Source organism: Theropithecus gelada, chromosome 12 (assembly GCF_003255815.1).
Source record: "Theropithecus gelada isolate Dixy chromosome 12, Tgel_1.0, whole genome shotgun sequence".
Lineage (NCBI taxonomy): Eukaryota > Metazoa > Chordata > Mammalia > Primates > Cercopithecidae > Theropithecus > Theropithecus gelada.
The window spans coordinates 78,057,877-78,083,404 of NC_037680.1; the positions used below are offsets into that span (position 1 = coordinate 78,057,877).

Here is a 25,528-nt window from a genome sequence, read left to right on the forward strand (position 1 = left end):
CTGCTTGTTAACATTGTTTTCTTTTAGACTGAATAACTCCCTTTAGCATTTTTTGTAGGAGAGATCTGGCATTGATGAAATCCCGCAGCTTTTGTTTTTCTGGGAAAGTCTTTATTTCTTCTTCCATGTTTGAAGGATATTTTCACTGGATAAACTGTGAAAGTTTTTCACTGGGTGCGGTGGCTCACACCTGTAATCCCAGCACTTTGGGAGGCCAGGGTGGGCGGATCACAAGGTCAGGAGATCAAGACCATCCTGGCTAACATGGTGAAACCCCATCTCTACTAAAAATCCAAAAAATTAGCTGGGCGTGGTGGCACACGCCTGTAATGCCCCCTACTCGGGAGGCTGAGGCAGGAGAATCGCTTGAACTCAGGAGGTGGAGGTTGCAGGGAGCCAAGATCGCACCATTGCACTCCAGCCTGGGTGACAGAGTGAGACTCCATCTCAAAAAAAAAAAAAGAAAGGTTTTTCCTTCAGCACTTTAAATATATTATGCTACTCTCTCCTGGCCTGTAAGGTTTCCACTGATAAGTCTGCTGCAAGATGTATCGGAGCCCCTTTATATGTTCTTTCTTTTTTCCTACTTCTTTTAGGATCCTTTCTTTATCCTTGACCTTTGGAAGTTTGATTGTTAAATGTCTTTTTTGGGTTAAATCTGCTGGGTGTTCCATAACCTTCTTGGATACTGGATATTGATAATCTTGGATACTTGGCTAACTTCTTGGATACTTGGATATTGATATCTTTCTCTAGGTTTGGAAAGTTCTCTGTAATTATCCCTTTGAATAAACTTTCTATTCTGATATCTTTCTCTACCTCCTCTTCAATGCCAATAACTTAGATATGCCCTTTTGAGGCTGTTTTCTAGATCTTATAGGTGTGCTTCATTCTTTCATATTCTTTTTTCTTTTGTCTTCTCTGTGTATTTTCAAATAACCTATCTTCGATTTCACTAATTCTTTCTTCTGCTTGATCAGTTTTGCTATTGAGAGACTCTAATGCATTCTTCAGTATGTCAGTTGAATTAGAATTTGTTTGATTTTTAAAAAATTAGTTCCATCTCTTTGTTAAATTTATCTGATGGGATTCTGAATTCCTTCTCTGTGTTATCTTGAAATTTGTTGAACTTCCCCAAAACAGCTATTTCAAATTCTCTGTCTGGAAGGTCACGTATCTCTGTCACTCCGGGATTGGTCACTGGTACCTTACTTTGCTCATTTGGTGAAATCATGTTTTCCTAGATGTTCTTGATGCTTGTAGGTGTTCATTAATGTCTGCACATTGAAGCGTTACATATTTATCGTAGTCTTTGAAGGCTGAACTTAACTCGTACCCATTCTTCTTGGGAAGACTTTCCAAGTATTTTTAGGGAATTGAGTATTGTGATCTAAGTCTTTGGTCACTGCAACTCTATCTGCATTAGGACCACTCCAAGCCCAGCAAAACTGTAACTCTTGCAGACTCACAGAGGTACCATCTTGGTGGTCTTGGGTAAGGTCTGAGAGAATTACCTGGATTACTAGGCAGGGAATCTCGTTTTCTTCCCTTACTTTCCCCCCAAACAGTTTCTTTTTCCATGCTGAGCTGCCTGGAGCTGGGCGAGGGGTGACACAAGCACTGCTGTTGCCACCACAACTAGGACTGCACTGGGTCAGACCTGAAGCTCAGCACAGTGCTGGGTCTTGCCCCAGGCCTGCAGCCACCACTGCCCAGCTGGATGTTCACTCAAGGACCAAGGGCTCTTCAGTCACCAGGTGTTAAATCTAGCCAGGCTGTGTCCTTCTCTTCAGGGCAGTGAGTTCCCCACCTGGCCCTGGGTGGGTCCAGAAATGCCTTCTGGGGGCAGGGCCATGGGTCAGGAACCTTAGGAATCTACTTTGTGCTCTATTCTACTGCAGCTGAGCTGGCACGCAAACCACAGGACAAAGTCCTTCCCATTCTTCCCTCTCCTTTCCTCAGGCAGAAGGAGTCTCATGGCCACCATTGTCCCCGGCCCATAGCAGAGTCCTGCCTGGCTATTGCCAGTGTTTACTCAAGGCCCGAGGGCTCTTCTGTCAGCTTGTGGTGAATATTGCCAGGCCTGGGTTTCTCCCTTCAGGGCCGGTGGGCTACCGTTTAGCCTAGGGCCAGTCCAGAAGTGCTATCCAGGAGCCAAGGCCTGGAATCAGGGACCCCAGGAGTCTGCTTAGTGCTCTAGCCTACTGTGGCTGAGCTGGTACCCAAGCTGCAAGACCAAGCCCCCTTTACTCTCCCCTCTCCTCTACTCAAGCAGAAGGAGCCTCTACCTGTGGCCACCACAGTTGAGAATGTGCTAGTTCACACCTGAAGCCAGCATGGCCCTGAGTTTCACCCAAGGCCCACAGCAAGTACTGCCTGGGTAGTGTTGATGGTTATTCAAGGCGCAAGGTCCTAGTCAGCAGGTGATGGATCCTGCCAGAACTAGGTCAGTTTCCCTTCTGGCCCAGGGCGTGTCTAGAAATGTTGTCCAGGAGCTGGGGCTTGGAATGGGGGCCTCAGGAATCTGGTACCCTATTCTACTGTGGCTGAGCTGGAATCCAAGTTGTAAGACAAAGTCCTTTTTATTCAAGACCAAGCCCCCTTTCCTCTCCCCTCCTCAAGGGAAAGGAAGGAATCTCCTGGAGCTACAAGCTGCACAGCCTGGGGTTAGAAGAGGAGTGACAGAAGCACTCCCTTGGCTGCCCTGGCTGGTGTCTCACTAGGTCATGGGCCCCCCAAGTCCACTGGCTCCAAGCCCAGCACAGCACCAGGAATTGCCCTGGAATTGTAGTCCTTGTGGCCTAGACTACCTTTCAGGTTTGTTTAGGACCCCAGAGGCTTTCAGCCTGTGGTGGCAGACAAGGCTTGCTGGAATTCAGGTTCCAACTGCTGGGATGGGTGATTCCCCTCTGGCTAAGGCTGATCTAAATACTCCCTCCTTGGGCGGTGGCTGAATTCTTTACTGTGTTGCTTTCTGCTGTGACTGGCAACACTGAGTTCCAGTGCAAAGTCCCACAATCACTGCACTCTCCCTCCCCAGGGGATGAGGGAGAGGAGGCATCAGCTATTCAACACTGTCTTTCCTACCCTGTTCAGTGCCTCTTTCAGTGATAGGAAGTTAAAACCAGGTACTGTGATAGCTCACCTGATTTTTTATTCTTACGAAGGTGCTTCTTGTTTGGATAGTTGTTCAATTTGGTGTTCCTGAAGGGTGGGGGAAGATTGCTAGAGGGTTCTATTCAGCCATCTTTCTCCACCTCCCTCCCAGTCTGAGTTTTAATTCAAGTAAATCCCTTTGGGTGAGGCAGAAAGTAAAGTGATTCTTGTCTCCATGCTGTTACCGAGAGAGGCCTAGAACTAAGCAAATGTTCACAGCTGCCACCTGAATCCTTTAAACCTCCAGGTTGGAGCCTTTCTATAATTTAAGGATTGAAATGTCACATCCCTCTCTGTTAGTAGAGTTAGACTAAAATCTTCAGTGAGAGAAGCAGAAGCATAATCTGAAGTCTCTCGTGGAAACATGAATTGGAAAAGTTGTATAATGTAAGTTGACACCAGCTGGAAACTGGTGCCTGATGACTAGAAAAACTTCCCTGTGCACTCTCTGAGTCATGCTGTAAAACACCATCTGTTGTCTTTTCTTTGGACAGCTTGTTCTCCATTGGCCTGGACTTTGTAGATAGGATTAAATTTTATGTTAAAATATCATGTTTGGGGGACAGTCTGGTTTTCCAAGTGATTTGTGTCTCCTGTAACTTTGGAAACCCCTCTATCTGTAGGAAAATTCATTTCCTATAGTTAACCTTTGCAAATGAAAGGCTGTGGTGTTTGACCTGAGATGCTGCTTTTTAAAATAATGCAATTTTAGCATTACAGTGATTCATGAGAGGCCATCTAGTCTAATTTTCAACTTATGTAGGGAGTGTTCTCTACAATATCTCTGAGAGTTCATTGTAGAAATGTAAATAAAAAGAGCTCCATTGTAGAAAAATAGTCATCACAGAAAAATAGAAACATACAGAAAGGTATGTTTCACCACAAGTAAAAGTCTGGCAGGATCTCTCTGAAAACACTTCAGAGTGCTATTCATTGGCTTGATTATTGAACCATGATGTTCCTCAGCCTCTTGGATCAGAAACTGGATTTAGTCAGCAAACCTAGAGTGGATCCATATTTCAGTATCAGATCCACATTAATCAAGCTCATTATAAACCCAGTCTCCCAGTGCCAGAGGAAATGGTGCCCTTACATTGTATCATCAATCCACTCTTATAGAAAAGTTACATGGGAAACCCAATCATTAGAGGCAGTTTAATGTATAATGGAGAACTAATGACAGCTGTCAAAGTACTTGAAATTCATATCACAGTACTTCCTTTCACTGCAAGCAGACATTTGTGGGCATCAAAACTTTTCTTTTTCTAGCCTTCCAATTGCTGACCATTCCCTCTTCACTTCCAGTTCTTGTACCTCCGTGTAGCTCAACTACTGTCAATGGTGGTCGTCCAACCTCCAAATATATCAGTGGAGAGAGGATAATGGAAAGAGGCAGCTTGATGCCTGAACTACACTTGGATGGCACCGGTTACTCCACGTTTCTTATGCGGAACTGAAATCTACTTCCTGGAGCTTCTATCTGTTGATCTCAGCTCTTCTCGCTGAACAATTGTTTACCCTTCTATATTAGTCTTTTGGTCACTTGCAAATGGCAACTATATATATTCTTAATATTTTCTTTTCCAGATTAAATATTTTCAACTCCTCCATTGTTGCTGGAACCTTCACCGACTTGGTTGGCCTTCTCCAGGCATCACCATTTTACAGTCACCACTTTATAATTCCCTCTTAAACTGTGGTGTCTCAATTATCCATAGTGCTCCAGATACTATCTAATCATTTCAGAACACAGTGAAACTCTTGTCTCTTCCAGTCTGCTCAATTTTGCTTCTGTAAATGTAGCTCCATATTATGCTTTTATTTAACCTTCTCTGTCATGCTATTGACTGAAACCTCCAAGTCATAAACCTGGTATCCTCAATTTTGTATTTAGGCTATTGTTTTTTGTTTGTTTGTTTGTTTTTTAACTTAAGTGCAAGGTTTTGCATTTATCCTTGTAAAATTTTATTGAACTGGGCCCATTCTTTTGGTTGCAGGATGATTGTGAGTCCTGCCTTTTTTTTTTTTTTTCGGTAATTAGCTATGCCCAGCAATGCATGATCCATACTTTTTCTTTTTTCAAGCCAGCCTGTTTCATTTTCAGGAAGTCATTAAAAAGTTTAACAGAGCAAAGTCAAGGACTTTGCCATAATTTTTGCTTTCTATCATCTAACTGGTCATCAAGTGAAAAAGAGAAGTGGGGTTAGTTTGGGATGATTTGCTCTTAGTAAATCCGAGTTGTCTTCTTGGGATTACCATGTGGCTTTTTAAAGTGCCCATAGTTCACTATCGAATAATTTGATCTCTGACTTTACTGGGCAGCAGCATCAAGCTTGCCCCTTTGTAGTTTTCTCCCTTTTTGAAAATTGGGTCATTGTTTGCTACTTCTATTCTGGTTTTTCATCTGAGTTCTACCATAGTTGCAAACTTCATATCCTAAGTGTAATTGCCCTGGGCCTGGAGGTTTGAACCTATTTAAAACAACCTTTTTAGAGCTTTGAATACTTACAAGTTTATTTACAAGTGTTATTTACAAGTGTCCCTTCTAGTTTAAATAAGACTAATTCCCTAATGGAATAGATGGAAGCAAAATAGACACTGATTAGTTCTGATTTTAGTCCATCACCCCATAACATTATGCTGTTTTTTCCAAGCCTATGAACTATGAGCCTTAGTTCATTATGTCTCTAGCCTTCCTGACAGGCTTACAGGTTGATATCACTAAAAAAATTTTAAAACTGTTATATTTTCTTTCTGTCTCTTTTATGTGGTCTTTAAATCTGAGTTTATCTGGAGACTACCTGTTTTAAAGAAACTGAATTGCTTCCATCAGATTGTAAAGAGGCAGAAAAAAAGAGAAACTAAATTGCTTTATTTTGATTTGTTTTCTCATCAGGATTTTTCCAATCGTATAGTAGAATTTCTTTTTACATTCTTTCATTCCTCTTGAACAATAGTCACCCTTATTCATCTTTAGCCATGGGTTTGTAATTCCTTTTTTCCTGCTCTCTTAAAGTTTAGGGAACATTTAATCCTGTGACTGTTTCAAACTCCATCTCTGTCTCTTGATTAAAAAGAGCTAAGAATGTGAAAAGGAGTTAACACAATTCCTAGCACATAGTAATGTTATTTTTCCCCTTTTTTCCTTCCCCTGCCACCTGTCTGTAGAGGCTCCTAAGTTGGAGTACTTACGTCCATTGGGAGACCCTCATGGCTATCATATGAAGCCAGTAGTTTAGGCGTCTTCCTTTTCATACCTTCATGTTATTTCACTGTCACTGTATTCAGGTGCAAACCTGACTCTCACTCCAAAGCACACCATGAGACCTCCTATCAGTACTTGGTCATACACTTAGGAGGTCTATCTCCTTTGATTTTTCTTTCTGACCTCCCATCTGATTCATCTTGCTAAAAACTTCATCAGCAATTTTAATAGGCTGCAGTCTGGAAACTGTTCCTTGACTGTTAACATCTTCACTAGCAGAGCATGTACCTTGTGCAAAATATGGCTCTAGCTTGAAGCAAAAGCACAAGCATAGAATATCCCTCACAGGTCTCTGCAGCTCTTCGCTTGGTACATTTGTCAGCTATCCTGAAGAATTAACATTCTTCGCAACTCCTAAACATTTTACTGGAAATTACACTGGAAAGTATTCCTTGCTATCTGTAAATCTCCTTTTCCTGCCCTCTCCATAGGCTAATGGCTTTCTAATTAACATCAATGAGCAACTGGTAAATTCCTTTTAGATCTTAAAACAGTCTCTTAAGCCACCTTGCAGTACCTTCCTAATGAGCACCTCTGTGTTTGAAAATATAACACCAGTGTTTTATATTGGGGCAGGGGGACCAAGAATTTCATCTATTTTGTTTTTATCTTTAAAAACAAATGCAGGTTGATGAGCCAACCCTTTCCTGGTCACCTCCATCCACTAGAGCAAGCGAAGTAGTATGTTCCACCAACGTTTCTCACTACGAGCTCCAAGTAGAAATAGGTAATAATTCTGAATTTCTAATTGACCCTTCAGTGTTAGAAATTAAATTGATGACAAAAATATTATTCTGTAGACAAGTTTTTCTGTTGTTACGTCCAGCATAAAACTAGATGCTAATTGTGTCAGTCAAGTGGATTCAATTAATTTATGTCTATCTTAAAATAATGACGCAGATTTTTTCAGGATTACTGTCTAGAACGTTTACTTTTCCATTGCAGTACATTTACATGAGGAAGACACTAAATACTTATTATTTGTGTGTTTATTGTGGGAAGCATCTATTTTATGGGTATAATTTTTACTGGGTATGAAGTAAAATCAAGTCAGATAAATCTTTTCAGTCACAGTCCGTTAACTAAATTGCTTCTTAGTTTAAAAATTTACCTAAAATCCCATTTGTAATAGAAAGCTTTTTCAGTTAAGTGTGGAATAGGATGGGTTATTGTTTATAGCTTTACATATGTGAAACATTTGCTCTGAATATTCAGAAACATCTGTTAGACAAATAGGGGAACAAAGCATAGGAGAACACTTGGAATTGACATCATCTCTAGGAAGATGAAGACACAATATAGTACTTTAGTAGAGGTATGTCCTAAGTGTTATGGGAACGGAGAAGATGGAGCATACAATGAACTACCTCTGGGAGTTAAGAGAAATGGCAAAAAGGGGCTGGATCTTGAATGAGGAAGAGTTTGCTAGATATTCTAGTCATAGGTTTTGTTATAGACAACATAAACAATCCTGGCTAACTTAAGTGAAAGAGGAATATTTGAACAATGCTGCTAACTCACAGAATTATTGGCTAGAGAAATAGGTTTGGAAGAAGCCAAGAGAAGCTGCATGACAAGAACCAGGACTGTGGAATAGGAGCAGCCTAGTGAATGTACTGCCCGCCACCAGACGCTGGCCCACTGCAGGAAGCTCTGACGACTGCTGCTGCTTTGTCCTTCACTCCATGCTCCAGTTGGCCAAGCATAGGTCACATACCAAGGTCAAGGAGACTAAGGGAGAGTAAAGATCTAACCTTTTTGAAATAACACATAGTGGCAAATGCCCCAAAATTAGAAAGGAGTTTCAGATGGTGCCAATTCTAAAAAGATGAAAACATGTTTACCTCAGTAAATGACTGAGGAAGGATGGTTAGGGGAGAATATACCATATAGTTCCTCTGTGACTACAAGTGGGGACAAGGGGAGAGTAGGCAGTGGTAGGAGATGAATCTGGAAAGGCAGGTTTGGAACGCGTTGTGAAGGACTTCATGTGGTTGGATTTAGAATGGCGTCCACAACCTACCCTCCTTATTACTCAGATGATTTAAGGTGGAGATTTGGAATTTACTGTCCTTCTGCTAGAGAGACATTGTGGAATCGTGATGACAATAATACCATCTAACAGGCATGATGCTGAACATTTAGTATGTATTTTTTTCCTTTAACCCTTTGCCACTCCCATTTCGCAGATGAGGACACTGAGGCCCTGAGATAGTCATACAGTTAGTGATTTGAAACCAGATCTTTCTGACTGTAGGATCTAAGCTCTCAGCTGCTGCAGGACCTGCCATTGATAAAATGCCAAATTTAAAACAGCTCAGGCAACAGTCAGGAAGATGTAGTAGATCAGCAGTGCACAACCAGAAGTGTCATCTTCATTACCTGTGTCTTTTTAAAAATTACAACACCTATATTCCATCATAGAGCTACTGGACCAAGGTTTCTGGGGTGTGGGGTCAAGGCAGAGGCATTTTACAGTAGTTCCCTCAGTAATTCTGGTGTGTGCCCTGGCTGAGAATGCAGGGCATATGAGGGAGTCACTGCATACATCCAGGGCGACAGGATGGGGCTCAGACTAAGTCAGTGACGCTGACACTGAGGAGAGGAGATGAATTTGAGATTAACTTCATTTCAAAAATAAAACTGACAAAATTTGGTGACCACGGAGAGAGGGAGTTAACTAACGTTTATTAGGTGGCTGCTAGCAAGTGCCACTCTAGGTGTTTTACATTTAAAAAGCTGACGATACCAAATGCTGGTGAGTATGTTAGGCAGTGACAGCTCTTATACATTGTTTGTGGGAATGTGAAATGATTCAGCCACTTTTGAAAACAGTTTGGCAACTTCTTATAATGTTAAGCATACATTTACCACATGACCCAGCAATCTCACTCGTAGATATTTGCCAAAGATAAATGAAAACATGTCTACCTATACATTATAGGTATAGGAATGTTTTTGGCAGCTTTATAGTCACCGAAAACTGAAAACAACCTAAATAACCATCAGTATTATAAATGGATAAATAAATTGTGGTATAGCCATACAATTGTTTATTGCTCAGCAATAGAAATTAATTGCTGATACATACAACAACGTGGATGAGTCTCAGAAGCATATGCCAAGCGAAAGAAGCTAAACACCAAAGAAGCTGACAACTGTGTTCTTTTTGACGCCATTTATGTGACAAAGATCAGATTGGTGGTTGCCAGGGACTAGGAGTGGGGACAGGGGATTGCTGAGTAGCATTCCATTGTGTGAGTATATCGCAATTGGTTTATCAAGTCACAATTTTAGTCATTATAATAGATATGTAATGGTGTGTCACTGTTTTAATTTGCATTTCTCTATCTTGAGCATCTTTTCATATGCTTACTGGCTGTTCTTATATCTTATTTTGTGGATTGCCTGTTTAATCCTCTGCCTGTTTTTTAATTGGATTGCTTGATAAATATTATTAATACTTTGAATGAGTAGTGTGCCTTTTCATTTTCTTAACAGTACTTTTTGAAGAGCAAGACTTTTCAATTTTGATGAAGTCTAAATTGTCAATTTTTTTTCTTCTTTGGTTACTAACATGACTTTTATGCCTGATTATAGGAAGAGGATTTGACAACTTGACTTCTGTCCATCTTGCACGGCATACTCCCACGGGAACACTGGTAACTATAAAAATTACAAATCTGGAAAACTGCAATGAAGAACGCCTGAAAGCTTTACAGGTAACAATATGAAGAAAATGATACACAGTTGGCCCTCTGTATCCACTGGTTCCACATCTGCAGATTCAACCAATTGTGAATAGAAAACATATATTTTAAAATAAATAATACAATAAAAAATAGTACAAATAAAACACAGCATAACTATTTACATAGCATTTACATTGTATTAGACATTATAAGTAACCTAGAAATGATTTAAAGTATATAGGAGGATGTGCATAGCTTATATGTGAATATTATGCCATTTTATACAAGGGACTTGAGCATTCTTAGATTTTGGTACATTCATGGGGTGGTGTGTGGGAGGCGGTCAGGGGATGCAGTCCTGGAACCAACGCTCCATGGATATTAAGGGGTGATTGTATTTAATATAATGTTTATTTGAGGCGATTACTTCTATAAGAATTTTCTCCCCCAAACTAATAATTCTTCTGTTAGGGAAATATAGATTTCTTCTAATTAACATGCAGTTACAGAATTGGAAAGAATATGTGGAAGCCAGATTCATTATATGAAAGAACACATGTATTCCAACTTTGGTAACTGCTGCTCCTTCAAATGAATATCATATTCAAAATGCAGGTCTGGAGTTTTACAATACCCCTAGTTAGTCCCATCCTAAATAGTCACACAGGGCAATGGAAGAAATAAAAAACAGTTTCCTTTTCATCCAGATAAGCAAAATTAATTTCCAAATGACAAATTTTGACAGAATTGCATTTCAGGTATCTTATAATACCATTTTTATTGTCACTAATCATTTTTGATATAAAGGGGGAAAGGATTTTATTTGGATATTGTTCCAATTCTTAAAATATTTATATGTGCACATGTATATTACACAAACAAAAAAAGACTAGGAGAAACCGTATGAAATGTTAACAGTGGGTCTCTGTGAGGTGGCGATAGAGGGATTTTTAGGTATTTTAAAATGTTTTTATAAGAAGAACATAGTACAGTTAAGAGTATGACCCTAGAGAGAAACTAAGTTCACATTCTACTTCACTTCTTTTTATTAATTGCATGCTTTTGGACAGGTTTTCTAACTTATTTTTAAGTGCTGTCTTCTGAAAAATGGGAATCATAATATCACATACTTCGTGGAGTGGTTGTGAGATTTAAATAGATAAAAGCACTAAGAACAGTGCTTTCACTAATGAGCGCCCTTGAGTATTAGCTGCCACGACTGCCATTTTCATCATAAGGAAAAAAGGGTTATTTTTAAATGTCTTGTCTCTTGTGTGTTTATCCTAGAAAGCCGTGATTCTCTCCCACTTTTTCCGGCATCCCAATATTACAACTTATTGGACAGTTTTCACTGTTGGCAGCTGGCTTTGGGTTATTTCTCCATTTATGGCCTATGGTAAGAATGCTGGTTTTAAATAATTTAGCCTAGATGTTATAATTATATAGATGAGTTGGGATTTTAGATTTATGATTTGCCACATTTAATTTATAAGTCTAATGACTGATTTTAGATTTCATGGTATATTTCTATATCTGGTGCATGTTGAATTTTAGTTTGCAGAAAAAGGTAAAATTGGTATGATGATCAGTGAACCACCACTGCTTTTCCAAGAATTCCATGCCTTTGCACAGGCTGTCTCTTCCCTTCAGCTTCCTGCCCCTCTTTTAATGGAGACCTACTGTTACTCTGCAGGAAGAAGTTGTTTTCCACCTCTGCACCCCGTCCCTGTCCCTGTTACACTGCATTGTAAACTATTTCACTGTATTAGAAACATCTTTGTGTGTGCCCATCTCCCTCACTGCTTCTTGAGGGCCAGGATCATTTATATATTTTTATTTGTGGTGTCCCCAGGTGCTCACATAGTACTTAGCACAAAGTTGTGTTCCATAATTGTGTTGAATAAATAGTGAATGGATTCTGGAACTTTGATTTTTAGCACAGCTTTTGTGAATTGCTTCTGGATTTAAGAATATATATATATATATATATATACACACACACACACACAGAATGTATTTTTATTCAATAATATTGACAAATCATTAATTCTCTTTCCTAATCTCTAGAGTGTCATTAGAAAAAATTGTTTAAAGATTCTTGAAAGAAAATCATGTTTGTGTGGGAAAGTGTTGTTTGGGTTAGACTCCAAAAAGTAACAGATATGTTTGTGTTTATGGTTGAAGAGAACATTAAAACACAGCTGGAAGCAAAATCACTTTCAATGTTCATATAAGGATTTTAGGGGTTTCTTTCAGGTTCAGCAAGTCAACTCTTGAGGACCTATTTTCCTGAGGGAATGAGTGAAACTTTAATAAGAAACATTCTCTTTGGAGCAGTGAGAGGGTTGAACTATCTGCACCAAAATGGCTATATTCACAGGTATTTACTTATTTGTATTTTACTAAATGAAATAATTTTACTGGAAGAACTCTCTGAAGGAGGTTTTAGGAAGGAGCAGTTGAATGTTAGAAAAGAGGGATAGGAAACTTGTAAGTGAAAATTGAGGGAGGAAGGGACCATTAGGTGCAATGGATTGCTTACATTTTATGTCCCTTCACCAAACATGTTCAGACCACATCCTCTGTGCCAAGCAGTTCTTGGTGCTGGGCTGGAGTGCCTGCCCTCATGGAGCTCACAGTCTCAATCTAATGAGGATGTTCAGGAGATGAGCTGTAGGAAATGGGATCCTAGTTAGCTGGGTGTTTTTCATTCTGTTTTTGTTTAAGCAAATGAAGAGCTTCATTATCTGCTTTCCATCTTATATTATGCATAAATTGGAATTAAACTTTTCTTCGATTTCTTATTTTGCAGCACCTTGAGGTTATCATCCTAAATATCACTTCTCTTGTTACCAAAGTGTATATGCAAAAGTGATTGACTGAATGTTAAAAACAGTGCTGTTCTAAGATATACTGCAACTTTATCTTACTTTTTAATTAAGTTACCTTTAAATAAGCTTGCTTTCCTATTGTTTCAGTCTCCTTAAAGCTTTTAGTCTTACTATTGTTTTTTCAGCAAAATTCTAGTTAACCAAGGATTTCCAACACACTATATTCTGGTTAACTGGGGTTTCATTATATGTCACCAGATGATTGGCCATCCTCCTCTGTTAAGTTTCCAAATTCAGTGTTTGGGATCGAAAAACAAGGCTCTTATAATTTATCTGACAATTAAAGGAAATGTATAATATATCTTTTTATAAATGATGTATGAGAGAGACTTTTACTGGATAGTATTACATTTAGCTTTAAAACCTTATATTTCAAATATTGTTTGATTTTTTTTTTTAGGTAACACTTCTTAGGTGTTTTGCAACAGCATTCAAAAATAGTGAAATTGGCCAGGCATGGTGGCTCATGCCTGTAATCCCAGGACTTTGGGAGGCCGAGGCGGGCAGATCACTTGAGGTCAGGAGTTTGAGACTAGCCTGGCCAAGATGGTGAAACCTTGTCTCTACTCAAAATACAAAAAAAAAAAAAAAAAAGTAGCCAGGTGTGGTGGCACACACCTGCAGTCCCAGCTACTCAGGAGGCTGAGGCAGGAGAATCACTTGAACCCAGGAGGTGAAGGTTGCAGTGAGCTGAGGTCATGCCACTGCACTCCAGCCTGGGCCACAGAGTGAGACTCTGTCTCAAAAAAAAAAAAGTGAAATTAATTATTTGATTCCATTCCTTGTTTGAAAAAATATTATCAGTTCTTTTTTTTTTTTTGAGATGGACAGGGTCTCGCTCTGTCCCCCAGGCTGGAGTGCAGTGGCGCAATCTTGGCTCATTGCAAGCTCTACCTCCTGGGTTCACGCCATTCTCCTGCCCCAGCCTCCCAAGTAGCTGGGACTACAGGCGCCCGCCACCATGCCCGGCTAATTTTTTGTATTTTTATTAGAAATGGGGTTTCACCATGTTATCCAGGATGGCCTCGATCTCCTGACCTCATGATCTGCCTGCCTCAGCCTTCCAAAGTATTGGGATTAGAGGCGTGAGCCACCGCGCCCGGCCATCAGTTCTTAACATGTAGCTTTCAATTATATATCTTTACTTGTGTTGGTGCTGTAGTAAGTAGTTGAGAAAGAATTCTTATTCCCTGAATATTTCCTGTGTAAACAGCAGTTTTGCAGTACTGTTTTGCAGTTTATACCGCTGTTTTATAAAGGGTATTTAATTTCCAAGAGAATATATGGATTTGTTCCTACCAGATTTTTATTCTTTCTTCATTGGCCAGTTTCCTATTACTTAGGATTGTTTCTCTTTGTTCTAGGAGTATTAAAGCCAGCCATATCCTCATTTCTGGTGATGGCCTAGTGACCCTCTCTGGCCTGTCCCATCTGCATAGTTTGGTTAAGCATGGACAGAGGCATACGGCTGTGTATGATTTCCCACAGTTCAGCACATCAGTGCAGCCGTGGCTGAGTCCAGAACTACTGAGACAGGTCAGGTGTGGCCGTTGCATTGGGTTTTCTGTGTCTCAAGCGTCTTCTGAGTTTGACTGAAGTACAGTTGTGACTTTATATGTGGATTGGTGAATGGCCTTCTGCAAGACTTTATTTCTCTTTCTTGTCAAAATTATGTTAGGAAATTAAATACCATATATTAAGTGTGTCTTGATTTGTCACTTATGGGTTTCTTTTCCATTATTGTTCACCTTTCTTTATCAAAAAAGCACACATGTATAACTTTTGGTTAACTTATTTGCACTAAAAGACTTCAAATTAATTGTGTCCTACAGGATTTACATGGGTATAATGTGAAGTCAGATATTTACAGTGTTGGGATTACAGCATGTGAATTAGCCAGTGGGCAGGTGCCTTTCCAGGACATGCATAGAACTCAGGTAAGTGCTGCTAAAATCCCTGAACTACTTCCCTTTCATAAGATTGCTTACATTCTAGATAATTTCTGTTAAATACATTTGCTATAGACTCTTAGGAGCTTTATTGTTACTGTTTTAATATTTTGCCTGGAAAGTGTTGAAGGAAAGTTCTGTTTCTTTTAGATGCTGTTACAGAAACTGAAAGGTCCTCCTTACAGCCCACTGGATATCAGTATTTTCCCTCAATCAGAATCCAGAATGAAAAACTCCCGGTCAGGTGTAGACTCTGGGATTGGAGAAAGCGTGCTTGTCTCCAGTGGAACTCACACAGTAAATAGTGACCGATTACACACACCATCCTCAAAAACCTTCTCTCCTGCCTTCTTTAGCTTGGTACAGCTCTGTTTGCAACAAGATCCTGAGAAAAGGTAATATTGATCTCTTCTAAATACTGCAAAATGTACATGTTTTACATTTTATAGAAGCTTTGTAACATTGCCCTTCCAGGAGAATACAAATCTTTTATCAATGTTTTGATCAAAATATTGTCTAATCTAGAAAATGTCAGTGCTAAGAACAACTAGTAGGAACAAGGAAATGAGAATACTGGATTCAAAATCAGAAGAGGCTGGGTGCGGTGGCTCACGCCTATAATCCCAGCACTTTGGGAGGCTGAGGCGGGTGGATCGCCTGAGGTCAGGAGTTCAAGACCAGTCTGGCCAACATGGTGAAACCCCGTCTCTACTAAAAATACAAAAATTAGCTGGGTGTGGTGGCATGCACCTGTAGTCCCAGCTACTCGGGAGGCTGAGGGAGGAGAATCGCTTGAACCCAGTAAGCAGAGGTTGCAGTGAGCCGAGATCATGCCACTGTACTGTAACCTAGGTGACAGAGTGAGACTCCATCTCAAAAGAAAAAAAAAAATCAGAAGAGTTGGGCTCAGTCTCAGCTGTACCATTTTCTAACTGATTTTTACAAGAAAAATCAGAGTAAAAATCAGTTACTCTTTCTAGACATTAATTAGCACATTTATGTTGACTCTAAGCAGTATAAAAATGTAAATTGCTGCTACCCTACTAAGTTACTGTCAGTAAATACTGTGTCCAGTAGATGTTGAGTATAGATTAATTGAAGGATACCTCTACAATTATTCCCTTTAGTCAAGGTTGTAGCTAAGAATTGGGCTTCTGATATATATTCTTTTTAATTTTTTTCTTATTGGGTTTTATAGCTCTAAACCTAATTTCTAACATATTTATACACCTGAAATCTACATTCTAATATAAAGGTTTTTTTTTTTTATAACTTTCTTAAAAATTTCAGGCCATCAGCAAGCAGTTTATTGTCCCATGTTTTCTTCAAACAGGTGAGCTGATCTATCATCCGTTGTCTCGATGTTTTTAATTACTATTAAAAAGTCACTTTATTTTGTTGGCTTGATGAGATACTTTGGTTACCAAGGTTCTTACTAATAACTCTGTTACAAAATAAAGTTAAAAACAAGAAAACTTTTGGTAGTTCAATTACAGACTTTCTAAAATACTTTCATTCTTCAAAACAAAATGAGTAAAAACAAAATGGACTATCATTACATGTTATTGATGCTTGGTGTATATTTTGATTAATTTAGAGACATTTTCTCTGTTGGCTAGAAATGATGAAAGGGCAAAGTAATTCTGATAAGAAGTCAGTTTATTTGGCTCTTCTTCCTGTTTTCAGATGACTAGAATCAAAGGCAGTTTTAGGGGGAATACCTGAAAACAATTTTAAACACATTTAACATAAATTCTTTAAAAGTTATTTATTGCTAACAAAACTGATGTATTGAAATGATATATCAACAGCCTTATTTTGAGTTTCTTTAACAGATGAAAGAAGAAAGCCATGATTCAATACTTTCACTGTTGCCTCCTGCTTATAACAAGCCATCAATATCATTGCCTCCAGTGTTACCTTGGACTGAGCCAGAATGTGATTTTCCTGATGAAAAAGACTCATACTGGGAATTCTAGGGCTGCCAAATCATTTTATGTCCTATATACTTGACACTTTCTCCTTGCTGCTTTTTCTTCTGTATTGCTAGGTACAAATACCAGAATTATACTTGAAAATACAGTTGGTGCACTGGAGAATCTATTATTTAAAACCACTCTGTTCAAAGGGGCATCAGTTTGTAGTCCCTCTGGTTCCCACAGAGTACTATGACAACTCCAAGGAAACATCAGAATTACTAATCTAGCGAGTGTCATTTATTCTGGAATTTTTTTCTAAGCTGTGACTAACTCTTTTCCTCTGTCAATATAATTTTTGAGCCAGTTAATTTTTTTCAGTATTTTGCTGTCCCTTGGGAATGGGCCCTCAGAGGACAGTGCTTCCAAGTACATCTTCTCCCAGATTCTCTGGCCTTTTTAATGAGCTATTGTTAAACCAACGGGCTGGTTTATCTTACATCAGACCCTTTTCTGGTAGAGGGAAAATGTTTGTGCTTTCCCTTTTTCTTCTGTTAATACTTATGGTAACATCTAACTGAACCTCACTGACATTAAATGATTCACTTGAAATATATACAGAAATTGTAATTTGCTTTTTTTTAAAAAAAAGGGGGCTAAAGTAACACTTTCCTACTTATGTAAATTATAGATCCTAAATTCATGCACCCCGTGGGAGCTCAATAAAGATTTACTGAATTGAGTTTATGCTTTTATTTATTTTCCTTGCGTGGTTTGACAGAGCTAAAATACAGATTCTGATTTGTTTTGCCAAGAAAAGCCCTTTCTCAAGCAAATTCATTTACATAATCTATAATCAACTGAGTATTCGATTAAATGGAGGCAGAAGGCATTCTGGCCTTTTGTATGGTTATTGCTCCTGTAGGAGGTACAACATGAGGACATATTGCTCCTGTAGGAGGTACAACATGAGGACATAGAGGTCTTAATTAATATTTCCTAATTTCCTAATTAGAAAAGAGACTCTGCCATGTCTCAAACTATGTATTCTTTTTGAATACATAGTTCAAAGTGTGGTAAACTGGGACCTACTTCAGTTGATTTTCTTAATTTATACAATCTTATTTATATTACATTAAAAGTTATTTTAAAATGATTACTTCAGGACTAAAAAATTAAAAAGACAAATAATATACAAATCTATAGGCCATTTCAAGCACAATTTTCTTCATGTTTATTGACTGGACCCGCTCAAGAATGAAGGTTTGGGTTACTCCATCTGTTAAGCCACCAAGACCCACCAAAGTGAAAGAATTTAAAATGGACAGTGGAAAAGGGAGAAGATGAAGACCACTGAGGCCCTAAGAGCAACTCTAGTGGTAAGGGCTATAGTTCATCCTACTAACCTCCTCCTCCTAAATTTCCCTTCCATAAGAGAGGCCCAGAGACCTTAGAGGTTCTTTCAAATCTGTGTGGAGGTTCTCCTAAATGTGTGTAGTTTAAAAATTGGACCATAAAGGGCATGAAATGGTGCTTCTCAGATCTCCTACTATGGGGTGTATTAGGGTACTCCAGAGAAGTAGCCAATAGAATGAATGTGCATATATATCTACATTTTATATATATACATATATAAATGGATTTATTATAAGGAATTGGTTCATGCGATTGTGGAGGCTGACAAGTCCAAAGCTCTGCCAGGTGAGTTAGCAAGCTGGACGTCCAGAAGAGCTGATGGTGTAGTTCTCGTCCAAAGGCTGTCAGACTCAAGACCCAGGAAGAGTAAGTGTTTCAGTTTGAGTCCAAAGGCAGGAAAAAGCCAATGTCGCAGTTCAAATGCATTCAGGCAGGAGGAATTCTCTTTTACTTGGGGAAAGTTTAGCCTTTGTCTTCTATTCAGGTCTTCAATTGATTGGATGAGGTCCACTAATATTAGAGAATGCAATCTGCTTTACTTAGTCGACCAGTTTAAATGTTAGTCTGATCCAGAAACACCCTGTGATGGTTAATATTAAGTGTCAACTTGATTGGATTGAAGGATGTCTAGATAGCTGATAACGCAGTGGTTCCAACTTTTTGGCACCAGTTTTGTGGTATACAGTTTCTCCATGGGGTGGGGGATAGTTTCAGGATGAAACTGTTCCATCTCAGATCAGGCATTAGATTATCATAAGGAGCAGCACAACCTAGATTGCTCATGTGTGCAGTTCACAATAGGGTTGGTGCTCCTATGAGAATTTAATGTGGCCGCTGATCTGGCAGTAGGCGGAGCTCAGGCGGTAATGCTCACCCACCCTGCTGCTCATCTGCTGTGACGCTGGGTTCCTAACAGGCCACTGACTCGTATGGGTCCATAGAGGGGTTTGGGGACCCTTGTGGTAAAGTATTGTTTCTGGGTGTGTCTATGAGGGTTTTGCCAGAGGAGAGTGACATTTGAGTCAGTGGACTGGGAGAGAAAGACCCACCGTCAATGTGGGTGGGCAGCATGCAGTCAGCTGCTAAACAGCTAGAAGATGGCGGCCAGAAGAGGGATAACCTTGCTTGCTGAGCCTTGAGGATTTCATCTTTCTTCTGTGCTGGATACTTCCTTCCACTCCTCCTGCCCTTAGACATCAGACTCTAGGTTCTTTGGCCTTCGGACTCTGGGAGTTGCACACGGGCCTCCTGGGGACTTTTGGGCCTTCAGCCACAGACTGAGGGCTGCACTGTTGGCTTTGCTGCTTTTGAGGCTTTTGGACTTGGACGGAGCAACTGCTGGCTTCTTTCTTCCTCAGCTTGCAGATGGCTGACTGCAGGACTTCCCCTTGTGATAGTGTGAGCCAGTTCTCCCTAGTAAACTCCCATTTCCTATATTCATTAGTTCTGCCCCTCTGGAGAACCCTAATACATATCCTCACAGAGACACTCAGAATTATGTTATTTTTTGTTTATTTTTTTGAGATGGAGTCTTGCTCTGTTGCCCAGGCTGGAGTGCAGTGGCATGATTTCAGCTCACTGTAACTTCCACCTCCCGGGTTCAAGTGAGTCTCCTGCATCAGCCTCCCAAGTAGCTGGGATTACAGGCTCCCGCCACCATGCCGAGCTCATTTTTGTATTTTTAGTAGAGATGGGGTTTCACCATGTTGGCCAGGCTGGTCTAGAACTCTTGACCTTGGACTCCCAAAGTGCTGGGACTACAGGCATTCAGAATAATGTTTGACCAAGTATCTGGGCACCTGTGCCCCAGTACAGTTGACACACAAAATCAACCATCACCATGGGTATCACCATGAGTGATGACTTCACCCTGTGAGTACTTTCTTAAATTTTGTACCTTAGGCTCCTTGCTTGCTGTATTTTCAATGGCTGCTGTAACAAATTGCCACAAACTTAGTGGCTTAAGCAACACAACTATTATTTTGAAGTTCTGGTACAGAAGTTTGAAATCAGTCTTACTGAGCTCAAATGGCAGGGGTCCGTTCCTTCTGGAGGCTCCAGAGGGGAATCTGTTTCCTTGGCCTTTTCAGTTTTTAGAAACTATTCACATTCCTTGGCTCATGGCCCTGTTTGACCATCTTCAAAGTCAGCAATTTGGGGCCGAATCCTCATTCTGCCATTTCTCTGGTTCTCCCTTTGATTCCATCTTCTACTTTTTAAAGACCCCTGTGATTATACTGGGCATAGCGAGATAATCTGGGATAGCTTCCCTGTCTACAGTCAGCTGATAAGCAACCTTAATTCTGTCTGCAATCGTAGTTCCCTTTAGCCACATAACCTAACATATTAACAGGTTCTGGGCCTTAGGATGTAGACATCTTTTGGGGAACATTATCCTACCCACCATACCTGCCTCATCCTATCCCTACCCCTGGCAGCAGGGATTGCAAGTCAAGCCCATTCCTGGGAGACAAAGGCCTTTTGTGATTAATGGCTTCGGCTGGAGCACTCCCCATCAGCCCGACTGAAACTTATTTAGAATGACACTGCAGTCTAAGCCATTTCCTATTCTGCCTTCTTATCTTCCTCCCTCTCTTCCACTTTGGTCAGACTTACATCATGGATAGCTCTCCCAGCCATCTTCTACTGCCTCCCTACTTTTCCCTCCCAGACTTTTCCCCTCAAAACATCTGTTGCAGGTGGTATTAATTTCCTATCATGGCTGTGACAAATTACCACAAACCCAGTGGCTTAAAATAATGCACATTTATTATCTGACAGTTCTGGAGGTCAGAAGTTTAAAATGGATTGGTAGCGCTACACTCCTTCCAGAGTCTCTAGGGGAGATTCTGTTGCCTTCCCAGATTCTAGAGGCTTCCTACTTCCTTCCCTCAGGGCACAGCACTGCTCCAACTTCTGCTTCTGTGGTCCCATCTCCTTCTCTGCCTTTTGTGATTATATTGTGCCCACCCAGATAATTTGGGATAATTTCCCCCCATCTCAACACCATTGGTTTAATCACAGTTGCAAAAATCTCTCCTCACATAAGGTAACATTCACAGGTTCCTGGGATTAGGACATGGACACATTGGTAGGGGCCATGACTACCACATGTCTAATTTCATCTTGGTGTCTGCTTTTCAAAGGACCCAAACTAGCAGTCACTTTAGCTAAAATGCCCTCCTATGAGCTTCTATAGTACCTTCCCCAAAAAGCACTGACACAACTCTAATTACTTCTGTGTTTATGTTCCCAAAGGACTGTGGACTTCCTGAGAATATTGTCTTATTCACTGGTATATTGCTGTTTAGTAAAACTGTCTGGCATATTGTAGATGTTTAATATTTATTGAATTCTTTCTTGAATTAAAGTATTTGAATTAAAAAAAAAGACTTTTGAAAATGCAAGAGATTTCCATGGTAAGTTTTAAATTCTTTGCTTGTCACAATATTGCCATTAAAAATTTAATGTGGCAAAGAGATTTGAGATTTCTATCTAGTAAATATTTCATCCTTTACTGCAAGCCAGATCAATGGTTTCCCTCATAAGTACTGTTGGCCAGTTGCCTATTAGCTCTCAAGTTCATTTCTCCACCCTTTCCCCGTTCTGCTTCACTAGGATCTACGTTTCCCATGTACCCGCAATCTCTGGTTTCCAGGGAGGCAATAGTAGAAGATCAGAGAGCAGGACGAGAGAGGAGAAACATAGTATATCTCACCCTTTGCCCCACTCCCCTTCTGCTTCGAGTGTCCCTGGCAGTGGCGGTATCGTCTTTGTCTCTAGCTTCGAGACTCTGGTAGCACCAGTGCCCCCTGCTGTCCTTTCCATCCAAGTGGTGGTAGCACTTCCCACTCTTGCTAATTCCTGGGTTGCTTCAACATCCCTTTCTGCTTCTTAGCCTTGATTCCATCACCCACAAAACCAACTCCCTGTATTCCTTCTACCTGAAAGATCTGGAGTTGTGTTTTCCCAGTTACAAGCTGACTGATACAAGTACTGACAACTTTGAGGATTATTGGAAATTCTTAGTCCCTATAAAAAATTACTATCCTGATTATAACACTGAATGATCAGGAATTATGTTTTCCATCAACCAATTCTATTTAAACCCCATAGTCATTATAACTTCTGGTAGAAAAATAGAAACAAAAATTCTGTAAATCGAGTTTTGCTTTTCAAGAGTGGATCAAAGTTCAACAAGATCCAAATACTGTACTTACAAAGAAACAGAACCAATTCTCAGAAGTCTGATTTAAATCCTATGTTGATTTAGCTAGATTATATCTTACTCAGTTTCTACAATTTTATGCAGTTTCCCAAGTATGATGTTACTAAGAGGCCCTTTCACAGTTGTATGAGTAACTTAGAAAGTCACTGCTGTGTAAGAGATGCTTCAGGAATTAACTATATTCTTATTTTTATTGTGTAAAAAAATGCAATATCATATGATGTTAAAATGAATAAAAGTTCAGCTGGGTGTGGTGGCACACACCTATAAATCTCAGTTACTTGACAAGCTGAGGCAGGAGGATCATTTGAGCCCAGAGTTTGAGACCAACCTGGGCAACATAGCTAGAACTCTGTCCCAAAAAAGTTAATAAACAAGGATAAGGCCCAGAGAATTGCAAACTGTTGAATCTAGAAATATAACTAGAGCTGAAGAGTAAAAGTATATATTCTTTTTTTTTTTTTTTTTCTTGCGAGGGGTGTCACTCTCACAACTCACTGCAGCCTTGGCCTCCCAGGCTCAGGTGGTTCTCCCACCTCAGCTTCCTCAGTAGCTGGGACCACAGGCGTGCTACCACGCCCAGCTGATTTTTTGTAGAGACAGGGTTTCACCATGTTGCCCAGGCTGGTCTAGAACTCCTGGGCTCAAGCCATCCACTCGCCTTGGCCTCCCAAAGTGCTGGGATTACAGGCGTGAGCCATGGTGTCTGGCCTAAAAGTATATATTCAGAACAAAAGGCTGCACACATTGATAACCACAAATCACCTGAAAACTGGGTAGAAAGGGATAATTTACAGTGTAACAAAGGTTGGAGAAGTCAGAGAAAACCAAATTGGAGTGGTATTACATAGTGGAAAAAGTGAAAACTGAGAAATAAAACTTTGTTCATGAATATAAACTGAACACGTATTTCTGGGTCTGTTCCCTAAGCTTCATGAACGAAAACACATTTATATCAAATGTGTTTGTTTTTCATTTTAATCAAACCAAAATAGTTCTAACAAGATGAAAGTTGGTTGCTGACTTCTGTCACACAAAAGAAGAGATCTCCAAACCATTTTGTTAATGGAGAAATGATATTCTGACTGCTGGCCTCACATATCATTCTAAGTTAAACATGTTTTATAATAACACAAATGAACGAATATTTTTCAATATCCTCTTTTAATTTTTTTTGGCCGCATTTTTTGCATTTCATAATCTGATGTTTTATCATTTATATGAACTAAGCCTGATGAAACCATTCGACGACTTGTAAACTTTCCACTGTAGCTTTCTCGTTGCTTGTTAACCTCCGGAGCAGTATATGGTCTTGCAGAGTGTCTGGCATGATTATGGATATCATCTGAGCTTTTTCCTAAAAGCCTTGATCTTGATTTTACTTTTTTAAGGTGTGTAAATGAGGTCATGTCATGTAAATCCTCAAATTTATCTGAACAATCCTAAGTAATAAAATAAAAGATCAGATTGGTAAATTAGGTTTCTTAAAAGTAGGTTTTAAATTTACAAGGACTTCTGATATGGATGGTCAAAAGAAAAAAGAAAAACATACAAGGACTAAAGTTTATAATAGCAACAGTTAAAGACAAAGAATGAAAACACTGGATGTTTCTTAGGCAGTCTCTAAATTCAGACCCTACACCCATGCCTCTCGTTAGATACTGTGCTAGATACTATGCTAGAAACCATGCTTTAAAAAGATCTTACTGTTACAAAGGATCCATTATTTCAAAAGATATTGAAGATAAGAAGCTAGAAACCTGAAAAACTTGAGAGCTGACCTCAGGGGACAGACTCCTAAGCAATGCTGGCCAGATTACTTTGTAATTTCTCTCCACCAAAATCTCTCTCCCCGACCCCAAATATAAATTACGAACTCTTATATTTTACTTTTTATGTCATCCAGAATTTGATCTTTCATCCTTTAATAACCATCTTTAATTTATATACATACAGAGAGAGGGAGAGTGTGTGTGCCACATCCAAGAATATGGTTGTAATGTTTACATTAAAAATAAAAAATTGCATGTGTACTCTGAGTAAACAAGTAAAACATTCAGTAAAATAACTGGAAGGATATATACCATAATAAATGATTCTTTTTCAAATTTTCTATTATATAGCTATATAAGGTATGAATCTAGTAGTTATCCTCAAATTAGGGTAAGCAATTTCCTCAGCAGTTTGAGCAGCTCATCTCATAATACTTTGCAAAGATAGCCACAGCAAGGGAGCGGGCTGCTTGATTTGAACGCAGGTGGGGATGGATTAATAGAACTGGGGGTCAGGGAACATTGGGCAGGACTAATAAGAATTAGGCAGTCAGAAAAAGATTTACAAAAAAGAATGTATAATGAGTCTAAAGATAAATTCTACCTATTTAACATTTTTGCCTGAGTTTGAAGAAGGCAAGAAAACATTCTTCCTCTTCCCTCTTATGTACACAAGACAATTAGGGAAGCCACACTGCGATGATTTATGCTATGTTAGTGAGTAACATAATTTTCCTTCACAGCTGATATAACTCATTACTGGAGTGGCAGTGGAAGGGCATGGAGACCCAGGCCACTGGTCACTTTTCTAGGTGCTCCTACGACTCAATTTCTCTCTCTTTTGTCTTGATTCCTTTGGGAGATTCCTGGATTTTAGAAAATCAGATGAGTAAGTTGTTCTGATCATCTGAAAAATGCCCGCTTACTACTCAATTATCTATTACAGGAAAGTTTAGGAACAGTTGGTTTAACCAAGAGAAATAAAGATAACTCTATCTCCCTTGCCTCCTCTTGGGATAAGGGTTCTGAGATCCTATATAATCTTATATCATTTAACATAAATGCAATTTCTTACTTTGCTTGAAAAGTTGTATTCAAGATTCCATTTGTCTTAAAAAAAATCAGAAAATCTTCTTTGAAAACTATGACCCCATCTTCTATCTTTTTTCCAAGTGTGTAGACACGTGTATATATACAAACACTCACCCTCTCAATAACTAAATTTCCAAATTTAGATAGAAAA

General features: G+C 39.5%; 2 protein-coding genes across 5 annotated transcripts in view; one reads left to right on the forward strand and one right to left on the reverse strand.

The window, feature by feature from the left end:
* STRADB (STE20-related kinase adaptor beta) overlaps positions 1–17,611 on the forward strand; it is a 29,531-nt gene extending 11,920 nt beyond the window's left edge. Inside the window, exons 4-12 of one of the 2 annotated variants that reach the window (XM_025404811.1) lie at positions 7,049–7,148; positions 10,022–10,143; positions 11,401–11,509; positions 12,370–12,493; positions 14,369–14,540; positions 14,837–14,941; positions 15,104–15,348; positions 16,244–16,286; positions 16,765–17,611. In XM_025404811.1, coding sequence (XP_025260596.1) covers positions 7,049–7,148; positions 10,022–10,143; positions 11,401–11,509; positions 12,370–12,493; positions 14,369–14,540; positions 14,837–14,941; positions 15,104–15,348; positions 16,244–16,286; positions 16,765–16,785 — 1,041 coding nt within the window. In that variant the 3' untranslated portion in view covers positions 16,786–17,611. The remainder of the gene's footprint in view (positions 1–7,048; positions 7,149–10,021; positions 10,144–11,400; positions 11,510–12,369; positions 12,494–14,368; positions 14,541–14,836; positions 14,942–15,103; positions 15,349–16,243; positions 16,287–16,764) is intronic. The other variant, XM_025404810.1, reaches the window with a different exon arrangement.
* Positions 17,612–23,473: 5,862 nt separating this feature from the next.
* C2CD6 (C2 calcium dependent domain containing 6) overlaps positions 23,474–25,528 on the reverse strand; it is a 177,399-nt gene continuing 175,344 nt past the window's right edge. The window contains exon 13 of one of the 3 annotated variants that reach the window (XM_025404809.1): positions 23,474–23,955. Coding sequence is in view for 2 of the 3 variants with exons in the window: in XM_025404808.1 (XP_025260593.1) it covers positions 23,665–23,955 (291 nt within the window). In the remaining variant the exon portion in view is untranslated. The remainder of the gene's footprint in view (positions 23,956–25,528) is intronic. The other 2 variants (XM_025404808.1, XM_025404807.1) reach the window with 2 other exon arrangements.